The 17,754-nt window shown below is 44.2% G+C and overlaps 2 protein-coding genes across 2 annotated transcripts; one reads left to right on the plus strand and one right to left on the minus strand.

The window, feature by feature from the left end:
* The first annotated feature begins 194 nt into the window (after positions 1 to 194).
* Positions 195 to 8,154, plus strand: adam17b (ADAM metallopeptidase domain 17b). The gene is made up of 18 exons (XM_079180038.1): positions 195 to 450; positions 1,162 to 1,303; positions 1,408 to 1,541; positions 1,635 to 1,723; positions 2,660 to 2,828; positions 4,016 to 4,146; positions 4,257 to 4,343; positions 4,414 to 4,524; positions 4,732 to 4,876; positions 4,950 to 5,041; positions 5,136 to 5,288; positions 5,419 to 5,618; positions 5,981 to 6,084; positions 6,201 to 6,335; positions 6,617 to 6,747; positions 6,831 to 6,998; positions 7,163 to 7,219; positions 7,538 to 8,154. Exons 1-18 carry the CDS (start codon positions 363 to 365, stop codon positions 7,928 to 7,930), a joined length of 2,529 nt encoding a protein of 842 aa, XP_079036164.1. The 5' UTR covers positions 195 to 362; the 3' UTR covers positions 7,931 to 8,154.
* A 755-nt stretch (positions 8,155 to 8,909) lies between these two features.
* Positions 8,910 to 17,012, minus strand: cpsf3 (cleavage and polyadenylation specific factor 3). The gene is made up of 18 exons (XM_079180890.1): positions 16,855 to 17,012; positions 16,504 to 16,567; positions 16,305 to 16,402; positions 15,911 to 16,039; positions 15,555 to 15,732; positions 15,233 to 15,322; positions 15,001 to 15,151; positions 14,135 to 14,310; positions 13,899 to 14,057; positions 13,589 to 13,735; positions 13,186 to 13,338; positions 12,992 to 13,100; positions 12,579 to 12,677; positions 11,529 to 11,623; positions 11,039 to 11,126; positions 10,900 to 10,966; positions 9,669 to 9,765; positions 8,910 to 9,188 (listed from the first exon to the last, which is right to left on the minus strand). Exons 1-18 carry the CDS (start codon positions 16,923 to 16,925, stop codon positions 9,099 to 9,101), a joined length of 2,061 nt encoding a protein of 686 aa, XP_079037016.1. The 5' UTR covers positions 16,926 to 17,012; the 3' UTR covers positions 8,910 to 9,098.
* Positions 17,013 to 17,754: the final 742 nt, after the last annotated feature.

Raw genomic sequence — 17,754 nt, forward strand, 5'->3', positions numbered from 1 at the left:
ATAATTATCATATTACATAATTATCATACAATTAAAATAATACAAAGCCTATACAATGTAATATCTGTATTTGTATTCGACTTATTGCCCTTATTCTAGCCGCTTGAGTTAGTCTCTTATTGTGAAGGCAGTGGCACGTACTTCCGGCGGTGTGCGCGAGCTTCACTCTGTTTCTCTTCCTGGTTTTTCGGACTGAAGACGTTTTTTTTTCTTCTGCCTGTTTTAAACAACAAAAGAGTTCAAAACGGACGAGATTCATTTAGAAATGTGTTTTTATTATAAAAGAGCTTTTTAATAAACTGTCGTTAAGTTTTATTGTGAAGGTTCGAGACTTTTAAACTGAAACAATCTAAACATCAAACATGAGAACAGAACGCTTCTTCTTCTTCTTCTTCTTCTTCTTCTTCTTCTCCGTTTCACCGGCTGCAGATGCAGAAGAGCAACATTACAGTAAGTGATTATAATGAGTTATTAATCATTAAAGTTTATACACTAGTCTGGTTTAATAGAGCCAGACTTCAGTTCACGTACAAAGTATGAAATACATATTATATATTATAATAATATATAACATGTATATTCATTATAACATACAAATATATATTAATTATAATAATTTATAAATATATATTCATTATAATAAAAAAGAGGTTTCATGTTGAATGAGTTTTAAATTAAAAAGATTTTAATTTAATATCTAATATAATATTTAATATTTTGACTCAATATCTTCGTTACTACTTATTTACTGTATAATGAACATTATTATGAGTCATGTGTCATAACTTGAAGACAGAAATGATCCTCAAAATGTATTGTTGACACAATAAACATTTTAAACTCTGTTTATGAGATATTCCATTTTTAAACCATAATTAGGGCCCGCAGGTTTTATGATAAGATAATAATAATAACAAAATAATTATACAAATAATTATAATAACAACAAAATAATAATACAAATAATTATGACAATAACAACAAATAATAATACATTGTAATTATAATAAATTATAATAATTGTAATAATTGTAATTACAATAATTATAATTGTAATAAGTAAAGATTTCCTCTGCACAAATTGTGAGAGACGATGAGCTCTGATTGGTCAGGGTCTCTGAGCCAATCACAGCATGACTTACCGACTCTGCGTTCCCTCAGCGGCGTCTCTCAGGTCGATGCTGGACGACTTCGAGGTGCTGCCTCTCTCCAGCCTGCAGACGCACTCCGTCCGCCGCCGCGACGTCCAGACGGAGACTCAGACTCACCTGGAGAAGCTGCTGAGCTTCAACGCCCTGCAGAGGTCAGAGGTCACACGTCACATCTCGTACGGCTCAGAGAGAACCCGGTGCGGCCTGACGGCAACCGTGTGTGTGTGTGTGTGTGTGTGTGTGTGTGTGTGTGCAGGCAGTTCAGACTCTACCTGAGGACCAACGACCAGCTGTTCACCGAGGACTTCAGAGCCGTGATCGTGGACGAGGACGGACGAGAGCGGAGCTGCTCCGTCAACAGACACAACTACTTCACGGGACACGTGATCGGTGAGACGAGCCCCAAACAGACACTAGCTTCTGTCTGTCATTCATTCATTCATTCATTCATTCATTCATTCATTCATTCATCTTCTGTTTCAGGGGAGGAGAACTCCAGAGTTCAGGCTCACATAGACGACCACGAGTTCTCCGCTCACATCCTCACTGATGAAGCCGAGTACAACGTGGAGGTGAGAGATGAAGGCTCTACTGTAACTCGTTATTACTGATGAAGGAAACGTGTGAGATTCACCTCTCAACCCTCTGAAGCAGCTTCAGGACCTTCTTCTCCCTGTGGTCTTGTTTCTCCTTTCAAAATAAAAGTCCTGCTCCTCCATGAAACAGAACCACGAGGACTAGAAGTAGAGACCGTTATGATGACATCATCACTAAGAAACCCTGTTGAATTCAATTATTTTACATAAATTGGAAAACACGGGAATATAAATATCCATGTTTACAAGTGTCCACAAGTGTCCTCCTCTCTTCTCCTCCTCTCCTCTCCTCTCTCTCTCCTCTCTCCTCTCCTCTCCTCTCTCTCCTCTCTCTCCTCTCCTCTCCTCCTCCTCTCTCTCCCCTCTCTCCTCTCTCTCCTCTCCTCTCCTCTCTCTCCTCTCTTTCCTCTCCTCTCTCTCTCCTCTCTCCTCTCTCTCCTCTCCTCTCCTCCTCTCTCTCCTCTCCTCTCCTCTCTCCTCTCCTCTCTCTCTCCTCTCTCCCCTCTCTCCTCTCTCCTCTCTCTCTCCTCTCTCCTCCTCCTCTCCTCTCCTCCCCTCTCTCCTCTCCTCTCTCTCTCCTCTCTCCCCTCTCCCCTCTCTCCTCTCTCCTCTCTCTCTCCTCTCCTCTCTCCTCTCCTCTCTCTCTCCCCTCTCCCCTCTCTCCTCTCTCCTCTCTCCTCTCTCTCTCCTCTCTCCTCCTCCTCTCCTCTCCTCCCCTCTCTCCTCTCCTCTCTCTCTCCTCTCCTCCCCCTCTCCTCTCTCTCTCCTCTCTCCCCTCTCCCCTCTCTCCTCTCTCCTCTCTCTCTCCTCTCCTCCTCCTCTCTCTCCTCTCCTCTCTCTCTCCTCTCTCCTCCTCCTCCTCCTCCTGACCCGGAACATGACTCATGTGAGCTGCTGTGGTTGTGTGTTCAGCCTCTGTGGAGGTTCACGTCGGCGCCCCCTGATGGTCGTCTGCTGGTCTACCGCTCAGAGGACATCAGGAACCTCAGCCGCCTGCAGCAGCCGTCAGTCTGTGGCTACGTGACCTCCGACCCCGGCCGCCTCCGACCCGACGGCGTCAAAACCAACGAAGAAGAAGAAGGTCAGTCGACTTTTAACACGGACAGCTCTTTGATATTTTATATAATTTTAACTGAGTTGGTTTGTGACTGACTTGAAGAATCAATAAGTTCTGACCTTTGATGGAACCAACAACTAACTATCACGCGATCTGAAGGACTGTGACTGTAGATAACTAATAATAACCTTTAATGTAACGTCAGAGTGTTTAATGTATCGTCAGAGTGTTTAATGTAACATCAGAGTGTTTAATGTAACATCAGAGTGTTTAATGTAACATCAGAGTGTTTTAATGTAACAGAGTGTTTAATGTATCGTCAGAGTGTTTAATGTATCGTCAGAGTGTTTAATGTAACAGAGTGTTTAATGTAACAGAGTGTTTAATGTAACGTCAGAGTGTTTAATGTAACATCAGAGTGTTTAATGTAACATCAGAGTGTTTAATGTAACATCAGAGTGTTTTAATGTAACAGAGTGTTTAATGTAACAGAGTGTTTAATGTAACATCAGAGTGTTTAATGTAACATCAGAGTGTTTAATGTAACATCAGAGTGTTTTAATGTAACAGAGTGTTTAATGTATCGTCAGAGTGTTTAATGTAACAGAGTGTTTTAATGTAACAGAGTGTTTTAATGTAACAGAGTGTTTTAATGTAACAGAGTGTTTAATGTAACATCAGAGTGTTTAATGTAACATCAGAGTGTTTTAATGTAACAGAGTGTTTAATGTAACGTCAGAGTGTTTTAATGTAACAGAGTGTTTTAATGTAACAGAGTGTTTAATGTAACGTCAGAGTGTTTTAATGTAACAGAGTGTTTTAATGTAACAGAGTGTTTTAATGTAACAGAGTGTTTAATGTAACGTCAGAGTGTTTTAATGTAACATCAGAGTGTTTTAATGTAACATCAGAGTGTTTAATGTAACAGAGTGTTTAATGTAACATCAGAGTGTTTAATGTAACATCAGAGTGTTTTAATGTAACAGAGTGTTTTAATGTAACAGAGTGTTTTAATGTAACAGAGTGTTTTAATGTAACAGAGTGTTTAATGTAACGTCAGAGTGTTTTAATGTAACAGAGTGTTTTAATGTAACAGAGTGTTTTAATGTAACAGAGTGTTTAATGTAACGTCAGAGTGTTTTAATGTAACGTCAGAGTGTTTTAATGTAACGTCAGAGTGTTTTAATGTAACAGAGTGTTTTGTTGGTCAGAGTCGGTGTCCAGAGGGAAGCGTCAGCTGCACGACCACAGGAAGAACACTTGTCCTCTGCTGCTGGTGGCCGACCATCGCTTCTTCCAACACATGGGCCGCGAGGAGGAGAGCACCACCCTCAACTACCTGGTCAGCCCCACCATGTCGCTCTGATCCTCCTCCTCCTCCTCCTCCTCCTCCTCCTCCTCCTCCTCCTCCTCCTCCACTAACCCCCCCCCCCCCCCCCCCTCTGTCTTCAGATCGAGCTGATCGACCGCGTGGACGACATCTACAGAAACACGTCGTGGGACGATGAGTTCGTGGGCTACGGCGTTCAGATCCAGCAGGTGAGGAGCAGGTAGAGTCTGTGTTTAGAGCGACGCCTCCACCGAGTGTAAACTGTGAGTCTCCGGTCAGATCATCATCAGGAAGAATCCGACCGCCGTCGCTCCGGGAAAAAGTCACTTCAACATGGAAGGAAGTCCGGTGAAGGGTCGAGGAGTCTGGGACGTCAAGAAGCTGCTGGAGGTAAAAACACGTCACGAAGAAGCCGGAGGAAGTGAAACACACAACACATGAAGTAAAGACGTCAGAGTTCAGAGCTGCTGTGTGATTGGTGTCCTCAAGTGATGTCACTCGAGTCAGCGCTCGGCTGGAGACTGAAAGCAGAGAGCAGCGAGACCTCTGTAGCTGCTGCAGGCTGATGTCTCTTGGGTGTGTTTTACGTCTCTGCAGCAGTTCAGCGCGGACATCGCAGAGAACGCGTCCTCCGTCTGCCTGGCTCACCTCTTCACCTACCAGGACTTCGATGAGGGGACTCTGGGTCTGGCCTACGTGGCTCCGTCCAAACCAGACATCCCCGGAGGTCTCTGCTCCAAAGGTGACGTCCTGACGTCTGGATTCTCCTCAATGGCCAGCAGAGATGTGACATCATAACTCTGTTTGTTCTGAAGGTTGTCCTTCATCCACCAACGAGCACAGAGCGATCTACCTCAACACGGGACTGACCAGCACCAAGAACTACGGGAAGACCATCCTCACTAAGGTCACTTCATTCTCCTCTTCTGTGCTGTGTTGTGTTGGTTTCCTCCTCCTCCTCCTTCCTCCTCCTCCAGCAGTGTGTGTTGTCTCCTCCTCAGGAAGCCGACCTGGTGACGACTCACAAGCTCGGTCATAACTTTGGAGCAGAACACGACCCGGACAACATCCCGTACTGCGCCCCGAGAGAGGACCAGGGAGGGAAGTACGTCATGTACCCGATCGCTGTGAGCGGAGACCACGCCCACAACAAGGTGCGTCTATATATGTGCATATATATGTATGTATGTATATGTAACATGGCGGCTAAATATACAGAAACAATGTCAAAGTAAAGAGAACGTCACAGTCGTGTTTCCATGTTCCGGTGACTGTTGGTTCCAGATGTTCTCTGACTGCAGTAAGCGCTCCATCGTGAAGCGGCTGAGGTCCAAGGCCGCGTCCTGCTTCAGGCGGAGGAACACCAACGTGTGCGGGAACTCTCGGGTGGAGCAGGGAGAGGAGTGCGACCCGGGGCTGCTGCACATCAACTCCGACCGCTGCTGCACCGCCAAGTGCCGGCTGACCGCCGGAGCTCAGTGCAGGTCAGAGGACACCGAGGACGAGTCGGCACGTTACCGCTCATGAGCCGAAGTTCATCATGCTGTATTGAAGAAGACTTGACACTAGAGATTGAGACCATAAACTCATGTTTACAATGTTTACTGAGGTAATAAATCAAGAGAGAAGTAGAGTCATTTTCTCATAGACTTCTATACAACCAGAGGAGTCGCCCCCTGGTGGACACTAGAGAGAATGCAGCTTTAACACGTGAAGAACTGGAGGTTGTCTCCTGCTTGCGACCCCTTGTGGGGTCCAGACCTCCAGGTTGAGAACCACAGGTGAAGATGATATCCAGGTTGCAGCAGCTACATCTAAAGATCCAGATGTTTCTCTCTGTGTTCAGTGACAGGAACAGTGCGTGCTGTAAGAACTGCAGGTTCGAGTCCAAAGGAGAAGTGTGTCAGGAGCCCATCGACGCCACCTGTAAAGGACACTCGTACTGCACAGGTGAGCCCCCAGGCCACAGGTCACAGGTCACAGGTCACAGGTCACAGGTCACAGGTCCTACATGACCTGGTGGTGCGTGGAGGCCCCGGAGTGACCGGAGGTTTTGTGTTTGACAGGAAACAGCAGCGAGTGTCCTCCTCCGGAGAACGCTGCAGATCAAACCGTGTGTCTGGACAGCGGAGAGTGTCTGGAGGGAGAGTGTGTTCCCTTCTGTCAGGCCGTCCTGAAGCTGCAGCCCTGCGCCTGCAACGGTACGGTCCTCTGACGCTGTACCACTAATGAAGAAGTGCTGAAGCTGAACCCTGTTGACTCGGTATTTGTGATGAAACCTGTTAAATATCATTTAATAGCTTTGTTAGATTCACTCTTCAGATGAGCATTGACGGTGTTGAGCTGCTCCTCCTCCTCCTCCTCCTCCTCCTCCTCCTCCTCCTCCTCTTCCTCCTCCTCCTCCTCCTCCTCCTCCTCCTCGTGGTGGATCTCCCCTCCGGTCTGCAGACAGTAAAGAGTTGTGTTTCCTTCTCGTCTGTAGAAACCAACTCTTCTTGTAAAGTCTGCTGTCGCAGCAGCGGCGGCGTCTGCGCTGCGTACCAGGACGTGACGGGCAGCTTCCTGTTCCTGCGTAAAGGGAAGCCCTGCACCGTGGGCTTCTGTGACGGAGCGGTGAGTCCACGTCTTCGTCTCTCACGAAACCCCCGACGCACTCGGCTTCACGTGACGCGTTTGTGTGCATGTGGTGTCTGCAGGGGAAGTGCATGAAGCAGGTCCAGGACGTGGTGGAGCGTCTGTGGGACTTCATCGATAAACTGGACATCAACACCTTCGGGAAGTTCCTGGCCGACAACATCGTGGGCTCCGTGGTGGCGTTCTCGCTGCTGTTCTGGGTTCCCTTCAGCATCCTGGTCCACTGTGTGGTGGGTCGATACCAGAACACTGTCAGCAGGGTTTCACTTGAGTTTAAATTGTGTAACGTTCAAAGAGTCCAGCTGACAAACACCGCGGTGACGCTGGACTTTCTGTGAACACTAATATTATGATGTGATATTTGATTCTTTACTCATAACTCTTCATGTTTCAGGACAAGAAGCTGGATAAACAGTATGAACAGAACACCAAGTCTCTGTTCTTCCCCAGTGTGAGTAGAGATTACATATATTTATAGAAATATATCAACGTGTTTCCTTTAAAGCAGTTTTTAGTTTCACTTCATTTCTATAAAGATCAGAGATGATTCACGTGTATTAATATGTAAATATCGATCTACTAAATACAAACCTGCGTCCTCGTGGACTTGTAATAAACATTTTCACTATTTCTTATATTTAAAAATTAAAAAGATGATTTATTAATTCAAGAATTGTTGGTGGCAGCTTTAGATCAGAAGTGAAATCAGTGAAGACGGATCAAACGCTCGGGTTAGGAACGTGCTGACTGTGACTGTTCATTTTCCCAGAATGCCGAGCTCCTGAGCAGCCTGGAGTCGGCATCGGTTCGGATCTTCAAACCTCCGACGTTCCCCACCAGCACCTCCTCCGCTGGGCTGCGTTTCCAGCCGTCCAGCCCCCAACAGACCGGCACCCCTCCGGCTCCGGGCCCCGCCCCCGGCCCCGCCCCCGGCCCCGCCCCTCTGGACAGCCCCCGCATGGCCACCATCCAGGAGGACCCCGGCTTCGACTCACACCTGGACCAGGAGGCTCTGGAGGAGGCGTTCAGCCGGCCGCCGGGGTCGACTCAGCGCTCCTTCGAGGACCTGACGGACGAAAGTGTCACGAGTCGAAGCGGGAAGACGTCCATGTTCAGAATGCAGAGACAACATCAGATAGACACCAAGGAGACGCAGTGCTGAGAGGACCTGAGGAGAGAGGACCTGAGGAGAGAGGACGCACCTGAGGAGAGGACGCACCTGAGGAGAGAGGACGCACCTGAGGAGAGAGGACGCACCTGAGGAGAGAGGACACACCTGAGGAGAGGACACACCTGAGGAGAGAGGACACACCTGAGGAGAGGACACACCTGAGGAGAGAGGACGCACCTGAGGAGAGAGGACGCACCTGAGGAGAGGACACACCTGAGGAGAGAGGACGCACCTGAGGAGAGAGGACACACCTGAGGAGAGAGGACACACCTGAGGAGATTCATGATTTTATATTTCGTCTGTACGTATATGTACGTTTGTTATTTAACTTATTAAAGTAAAACATTCTTTTAGTTTAGTGAAGAAGAATATTGGATTCTTTTTTTTGTGTCATTTTTACACAGAAAACGCTTTAATGAGCTCGGCTGCTTCTTCGTGAGCTCTTTGTGTTTCGCTCTCAGTCCAAAGGAATATTTGTCACAATCATGAATCGTTAAAAGCCAAAGACACACCGGAGCTAAAGCGCACTAAACGTTCAAACATTCATCAACACTAACTTTCACATTTGTGCTGCTTTAAAGTAGAAGTACCTCAGTTTGTACTTCAGTAACTGATCTTTTGTTTCCTTCGCTGTACTTTCATGTTTTTATTCATAGTAACATGAGATCACCACTCAGGCTTTTATTTTGGTAACACCTGTGTATTTGTCATTGTAGTTCTATATTATTAAGCCATACTGCGTGTTGTTAAATGACAGAACTGTGCCTTCTCTTCTTCTGTGGTATTCAGAAGCACGAGTCAGTATTTTTTATATATTACAGACTATCACTGTGTTTTCAAAATAAGATGTTTTTACTGTTGTAAACTCTGAAATAAAGTCTTTGAATTCTGCGAGATGTTTTCATACTTGCGGTCCATTAGCAGATCGATTGATTATGAAAACCAGGATTTCTTCTCAACGTGTAGAAAACATCTGTTTATTGTTATTTAAAGTCTCAGAACAAAAACAAACAACTTTGACAAACTTTACTTAGTTTTTACAGATCAAAGTACAAAATCAATCCGCTGCAGATCGTTGATTCCTTTGGAATCAGGTTTCAAAACAAAGAGTTTCTCTTTGTTACAGAAGGGAAACGAGGACCCCGCCGGTGACATCACGTCAGAAGGCGGGGCTTAGTGCGTCGTAGAGCCGGTGGACGGCGACCTCCACCATCTCCCTCAGAGACTCGTCCTCGGTGCACGTCACGGACTGGAGGCAGAGGGCAGAGGTCAGAGGTCAGAGGTCAGGATTTAACAACAATAAAAGAAGCTGAAATAACATCAAAAAGTCTGAGTTCATGTTTCGTTAGTTCTCTCCTCAAGACGACAAGCAAACAGCTTTTAAAACGCTTGTTTTCTGAATGGAGTTTGGTTTGATCTATGCTAAGCTACGCTAACATCGTAGCCGCTCAAAATAACGTCTTAACTTCGGCATAAACACAGCAGCAACGTTACAGTTTACACATATGTTTGTGTCGTAAATCTAGACGTAGATCTACGTCTTCAGTGGGAACCAATGAGCTCGGAGCTGAGAGACACAGACAGGAAGTGAGACAGGAAGTGAGACAGGAAGTGAGACGGACCAACACGTTGTTAGCCGACGATGAGAAAACTCCAGCAGCTGATCAGATCTAATGGTTGTTACCAGGCAGGAATGTCCTAAATGTCCTGAGGAGGCCACCGTACTCACTCTGGTTTCCGGGTCGATGGACGCCGTGACTCCGTCCACAGTCACACTGAAGTCTTCACCGTCTCTGAAGTTCACGCAGTCGTCTCCGAACATGTCGCTGCAACACACACACAACAACGTTAAGTCTGAGCTCTTATTTTGAAAATCACTGCATCTCTACAGAGACGAGCTTCTTCAGCTCTCCTGTTTTCAGCTGCATCGTGTTTCTAGATCGACTGTAGACACGACGAAGAGGGATCGTTATGAACTGTAAACGCATAAACTACTTTATTACATTTATACAAGAACTGTAAAGAAACAAGTCAAGTATTAAATGTGTTATAAAGAAACAGGCTGAACATCCTGTAAACTCTTTGATTTGGCTGATAAATATTTACTCACATGTTAACACTTCCTGTTTCTAAAGAATCTAAAAATGAATTCATCTTCTTTGTAAAATCCTCAGATGTGTAAATAGTGTTTTAATCAGTGAGTCTAACTCTAAACCTGAGTCTAACTCTAAACCTGAGTCTAAATCTAAACGTGAGTCTAACTAAACGTGAGTCTAAATCTAAACCTGAGTCTAACTCTAAACCTGAGTCTAAATCTAAACCTGAGTCTAAATCTAAACGTGAGTCTAACTAAACGTGAGTCTAAATCTAAACCTGAGTCTAACTCTAAACCTGAGTCTAAATCTAAACCTGAGTCTAACTCTAAACGTGAGTCTAAATCTAAACCTGAGTCTAACTCTAAACCTGAGTCTAAATCTAAACCTGAGTCTAACTCTTGAGGTGGCCACAGATTCACAGTTCTACTTCTTTCACGACTAGAACAGAAACATTTGAACAAAAAGCTGTTAATGATGTGAAAACGAACAGCTTTTAAGAGCCACATCTAGAGAGTATTAAACTCCATCTCTCGTATAATCAGGCCTTCACTGAGAGCTCCTCTCTTTGTTGTGACGTTCAGACACGAGGTCATGAGGCGTCAGACGAAACAAGTCGGTCTTTATCTGACCGTCGCTCGGCTTCTCTCTGAGCAGCACCGATCACAATAAAACTCTGAAGTCAGACTTAACTGAGATGAACGGTTTAGTTTCAACAGCTTCTTCAATATCTGGTTTTAAGCTTTGAAGAAGAAGAAGAAGAAGTGATCAAGTTTGAATCATTCTTCAGTGAGAGTCAGACTCCGCCCGCCCGGCACCTCGGGCAGCGTGAAGCGAACGTCCAGCAGGTGTGTGACCTGTACTCACTGCAGCATGAGCTCCAGTCTCTCCATGAACACATCCATGTCGAACGTTTCCTTCTTTCCTTCCAGAACTGAAACAAACAAAGAAACGTTAGCTTGTTTGTGTTGACCCGTTAAACGTCTCACGGCGCTCGTTTACTCACACTTCTGGGCGTTGGGGTTGGACTGGACCTCCAGGACCACCGTAGTGACGGCATCGGCGTACATGTCGTTGAGCGGGTTGGCGATCCACTGAGGACGAAAAATCTGTTACATTTTACATGAAAAAGACTCAACATAACGTCAATAACATGTTAATGCGTCTTACTGAAGACATTCATCAGCCTCAGATGTGTTTACTGATAGTTAGCTATCATTATCATTATCATGCTAACATTAGCATGCTAACACGATGAGGATGACAAAAGACCCTATTTAGACTTTAACTGTATAATCATAATTGATTAATCAGTTTAGACAACGAGAACAAACGACATGATTTAGAAAACATGAATCGATGATGAGGCCACTTATTCATAACACACAACGACGACGGTCGGGTTTGTAACCAAAACAGGTAAATATATAGTAAATATACTTTAGAAACGTGTTCTGAGAAGTTTTAATATATTCATTATATATTAATTATCTGACCTCCAGCAGCACCATCCCGGCCTCATGAACCAGAGTGATGCTCTTAAAGATCCGGACGGTGATCTTCTCCGCTCCCTCCACCTGCTCCACGTCTCCTAAAAGTACACAAAGTACACAGTAAACACTTTTAACACTTTATTATTTATTAGTTTTGATGAATGAAAACATTCCTGATGTGTTTCTATGCAGACGACATTAAACTAAACTTGAACAAGTATTCACTTTGTTTCTTAAAGTAAATTTAACGCCACAATGTCAAAGTCTTACGTTAAAGCACAAAGTATTATTAGTGTCAAAGTAAAAGTACTCATGTAGAAACGACACTTTTAAATAATACGTGAATTTTGTAACTTGTTTTTAAATGAACTTGTTATAAAGAAGAGTTATAAAAGAATAAACTTGATTTAGTTGATTTGAAAACATGTTGGAATATTCTAAGAAAATACTACTTCAAGAACTGAATTTAAAATGAAATGATAACATTTTTTGTGTCATATCTTAGAAGTTATATATTTTTAATTAAAAAAACATCTGTAAAATAACTTTAGTTGTGTATTAAATGTAGAGCAGTAAAAAGTACAATATGTCCCTTTGAACTGTAGTAGAGTAGAAGAATGAGGAAACAATACTCAGATATAAAAGGTACAAGTACCTTGAAATTATACTAAAGCACAGTTCTTTATGAGTAAATACTTATTTACGTCCATCTAACACTGGAGAGTATATTTTAATTCATGATTGTTTTATCAAGTGTTTAAATTATAAACAAATATATGAAAACAAGAAAAACATTTCAGAAATTAAGTTAATTAATTATTAACAATAATAAATCAAAGATATTAATAAATAAATAATAAATACAAATAAATAAATTCAAAAATATAATAATAAATTCAAATATTAATAAATAATAATATCAATAAACAAATAATAATAATGAATAAGAAAACTATTCAAAAATATAATAATAAATTAAAATATTATTAAATAATACAAATATAATAATAATAATAATAATAAACAAATAATAATATTAAATTGATAACCCACCTGCGAGGCTGCGTAGCTGGCTGACCAGCAGTGAGATGGGGCCGGTGTATGGGATGGCCTGAGTCTGAGTCACTGTGCTCATACACAGATCTGTGTAGTCTGAACAAAGACAGGAGGACACACACAGTCACCACACACTGGGGAAAACCACAGCACCTGAACACAACACACAGGGATGTGTTCAGGGACGCAAAAAAAAAAGACTAGAATAATAACATCTTTACTCTGTGGTTGATTCAATTCTATTAGTTTATAGGTTCATTAAACAATAAAGAAGGAGTGAGTGAGGAGCAGCCAAAATGTCCTCATAATACAGGAATGTCCTCACAATGATGGTTCAATACTCGGTCCCCACAAAGATAGACGTACAAGTACACACACACACACAGAGAGAGAGAGAGGGTGTTACTGACTGGAGAGGTCGGAGGGCGTCACGATGTGATAGTTGAAGTTCCTCTTGACGAGGATCCCGGAGACCCTCTGACCCTGAGCGCACTTCCTGTCGGTCAGAGAGCCCATCACCTGCAGCAGAGCATGCTGGGAGTTAACGTGGCCGTACAACACACAGCTGATCAATAACACCGACTGACGGAGGACTCAGACGAACCTTCGCCAGCTTCTCTCCTCTGAAGTTGAGCGTGACGGCTTCGGTGTTTCGCGGGTTGTGGACTTCGATGTCGACCTCGTCGTTGTCTTCGTACTCGCGGATCAGAGCCGCTTTCAGTCGCGCCATCTCGTTCTGCTCGCCGTGGACCAGAATCTGGAGACGCAGAAACAAAGCTCAATGCTAATGCTAGCATGCCGTGCTAACACGTTATTAGTATGTCAGCGGTAATGTTAGCGCGCTCATTTTAACGACTTAATTCCTTTACTAGGAAAGTGTTTATGAACATTTAATATGTTGCCGGGTTTTTATCATATTTCATGTATTTATTCAAACATTCATTTGATCCCTCTGTTGTTTGTTTACACTTATTGTTTTTATCTTTAGTTATTGAAGGTGTGATTACCACGTGAGGCGGTTTGAGTGCTCGGATGAACTCGCTGGTCTGCTGGTAGTCGGTGTGAGCGGAGAAGGAGATGTAGTCCACGGACATCTTCAGAGGAAGCTTCTGACCCGACATGGTGGCGATCTCATCGGGCTCCGTCATGATGTGCTGGAATCAAACACACGGTTCTCTTATTACACCTGTAGAACCTTTAGACACACACACACACACACACACACACACACACACACACACACACACACACACACACACACACACACACACACACACACACACACACACACACACACACACACACACACACACACACCTTGGCCAGCGTTCCCTCCACACAGTACCCGGCGATGATGACTCCGTTCCTCTTGTCGGTGCACCAGCTCTCAAACAGCTCTCTGGACAGACCGCTCTGCATCATGCCGGGGGACGCCATCACCACGCTGGGGCCGATGTCGTCAAAGTGGTCCATGCTCTGAGACACACGGGGGGGGTTAGACGATGCGGTGTGTACGGGAATCAAACCTGCGATGCGCCGGCGGCCGCACTCACCTTGAGGTTGCTGATGTGCTTGAATACGAAGGGGTTGTTGACGTTGATGGCCTTGCGGATCTTGTCGTTCATGGCGTTGATGTAGGTCTGGTAGACCGCCATGCACTTCCTGGCCAGAGACGAGGCGTAGTAGATGGGGATGTCATGGAGCTCAGGGTGGTTCTGCCAGTACTCGTCTTCACAGAAACACAACGTTAAAACCAACCAACTAACCCACTAACCCACCAACCAACCCACCAAACAAACCACTAACCAACCAACCCACTAACCAACCAACCCACCAACCCACTAACCAACCAACCAACCCACCAAACAAACCACTAACCAACCAACCAACCAACTAACTAACTAACCAACCAACCAACCAACCCACTAACCAACCAAACCACTAACCAACCAACCAACCAACCAACCAACCCACTAACCAACCAACCAACCCACCAAACAAACCACTAACCAACCAACACACTAACCAACCAACCCACCAACCCACTAACCAACCAACCAACCCACCAAACAAACCACTAACCAACCAACCAACCAACTAACTAACTAACCAACCAACCAACCAACCCACTAACCAACCAAACCACTAACCAACCAACCAACCAACCAACCAACCCACTAACCAACCAACCAACCAACCAACCAACTAACCCACTAACCAACCAACCCACCAACCAACCCACTAACCAACCATAACAAGCTGTACTCTGTGTATATATATACATACATATATATATAAATACTGTATATGTCTATCTACAGTACATATACAGGATGACAGATAATAGACTTTGGATGTACCCTATGTACGTGTTGGAGGTGAAATGCATGCTGGGATACGTAAGGTGTGCTCGTCTCACCCAGGATGAGCAGCAGCTCCTGAGCTCGGCCCAGAGCGAACACGGGGATCAGACAGCGGCCCTCCCGGTTCACGATGTCGTGGACGGTGTTACAGAAACGAGCCTCCCTCTCCTCTCGCTTCTCGTGGATGTGAGTCCCGTAGGTCGACTCCTGACGGACAGACGGGCGTCACAGCCAGGGTTTAAATAAAGCTTTTGGAATTGAATGAGCACATCTGTGAGCTGCACTCACAGTGATCAGGATGTCGGGTTTAACGCTCGGGATCTCTGCTGCCATCAGATGTCTGTCCTCCTGACGGGAGAAGTCTCCTGTGTACAACAACTACACACACACACACACACACACACACACACACACACACACACACACACACACACACACACACACACACACACACACACACACAGTGTCAGAAAAACAAATGTGTGTACGATCACTCGTCTTCGTTGAGACCAACAAAAGCACAAACGTTTCCTGAATGAAGGACAGAAGTGACTGAACATCAGGGCGGAGCCTCAAGAAGCAGGGCGGAGCCTCAAGAAGCAGGACGCACCTTGACGCCGGCGATCTCGATCATAAACATGGCCGCCCCGAGGACGTGGCCGGCGTGGTAACACCAGAACTTGATGCCGGCCACCTCCTTCACCTCGTGGAAGTTGATGGTCTCGATCTTCTCCATGCTCTCCTCCAGGTCTGTCTCTGTGTACAGCATGTCGTCTGCTGAGATGTTACTGCAACACACACACAGAGCGCCTTTAACCACACACGCACACGCACACGCACGCACACACACACACACACACACACACACACACACACACACACACACACACACACACACACACACACACACACACACACACACACACACACACACACACACACACACACACACACACACACACACACCTGACTTTGACGTAGTCGGACAGCAGCCAGCGGTAGATGGCCTTGGTGGCGTGCGTCATGAAGGTGCGTCCTTTGAAGCTGGTCTTCTGCAGGAACCAGGGCAGAGCTCCACAGTGGTCCAGGTGGAAGCTGAAGAGCAACGAGATCAATATTCACTCTGCAGACATCAGGCGGGGGGGTGTGTGTGTGTGTGTGTCTGTGTTTATCTGTGTCTGTGTGTGTGTGTCTGTGTGTGTGTGTGTCTGTGTGTGTGTGTGTGTCTGTGTTTATCTGTGTGTGTGTGTGAGTGAGTGTGTGTCTGTGTGTGTGTGTTTATCTGTGTGTGTGTGTGTCTGTGTTTATCTGTGTGTGTGTGTGTGTGTGTGTGTGTAGTAGATTTCTTGAATGAACTCACTGGCTGATGAGCAGCAGGTCGATCTCAGCCGGGTCGATCAGGTCGATGTACGGCAGAGCGTCCATCCCCTCCAGACCAGGGTGGATCCCACAGTCCAGCTAAACCACACACACACACACAGAGAGAGACACACACACACACAGACGTGTGTTACACACTAGCTGGCGGTAACGTTTACAGCTGATGAGAACACACCTACCATGATCTTTCGTCCTTTGAACTCCAGGATGATGCAGGACCGTCCCACCTCCTGCCCTGCTCCTCTGGACACACACACACACACACACACACACACGCACACACACACACACGCACACACACACACACACACGCACACACACACGCACACACACACACGTTAATCAGAAGCACGTTCTGTTCACTACAGACTGGTTAAAAGTCTTAAAGAGACGACACAGAGTGTGTGATGTGGTTGAAACGGAGGAAGAGTGTTTATGAACTCTCAGCGGACTCGTGCGTAGAAGCAGCGTTAGCGGGTCTGGACTCAGCGGTCTCGTGAGTAGAAGCAGCGTTAAAGGGTTAAACTCACAGAGGTCTGATCAGCAGTTGGTCACTTTCCTCCGCGGGAACCGTGACGTCAGACTTACGTTTCGTCGCCATGGTTACTTTGATAAACTGATTAATCTTCTTTAATTTCACAAATACAAATTAATTCATCACAAAGACGCGCGTCGGCTCAAGTTTGGCAATGCGTCACTTCCGGGTCCTGCTGGAAAACATCTCCGTGTGGAACAACCCGTGGAAACCTTTGGTTCCGCCTTTAGGTTTACTTTATTATTATTATATCCTTATTATTATTATTATTATTATTATTATTATTATTATTATTATATCCTTATTATTATTATATCTTTATTATTATTATATCTTCATTATTATTATTATATCTTTATTATTATTATATCTTTATTATTATATCTTTATTATTATTATTATATCTTTATTATTATTATTATTATATCTTTATTATTATTATATCTGTATTATTATTATTATTATTATATCTTTATTATTATTATATCTTTATTGTTATTATTATTATTAAAAGTTGAACATATAGAAAACATAAATATAATAAAACTAGTTATATTTTACTCAATCAACACAATATAATAACTTTGTCTTAAAAGTAAATCTAAACGTTTATGAGTTTTCAATTTTAATATAAAAAATCAGTCTTATATATATATAATATATATCAGTATATTCTTTATGAATATTTGTGGTGGTGTATTTTATTTGCACTGTTCGTTTGATTATTTGTATTTATTTTTGTAATCACTGATTTGTGTTAAATAAATAAACTTTATGATTATTAAGAACTATTTTTATATGTTCTTGTGATCAAATCAAATTATAAAAATGTATTTTTGGATGCGTGACATTTTGAATAAACTAAAAACAAAGCTGTGGTGATGTTTGATGTTTG

Source organism: Pholis gunnellus, assembly GCF_910591455.1.
Source record: "Pholis gunnellus genome assembly, chromosome: 19".
NCBI lineage: Eukaryota > Metazoa > Chordata > Actinopteri > Perciformes > Pholidae > Pholis > Pholis gunnellus.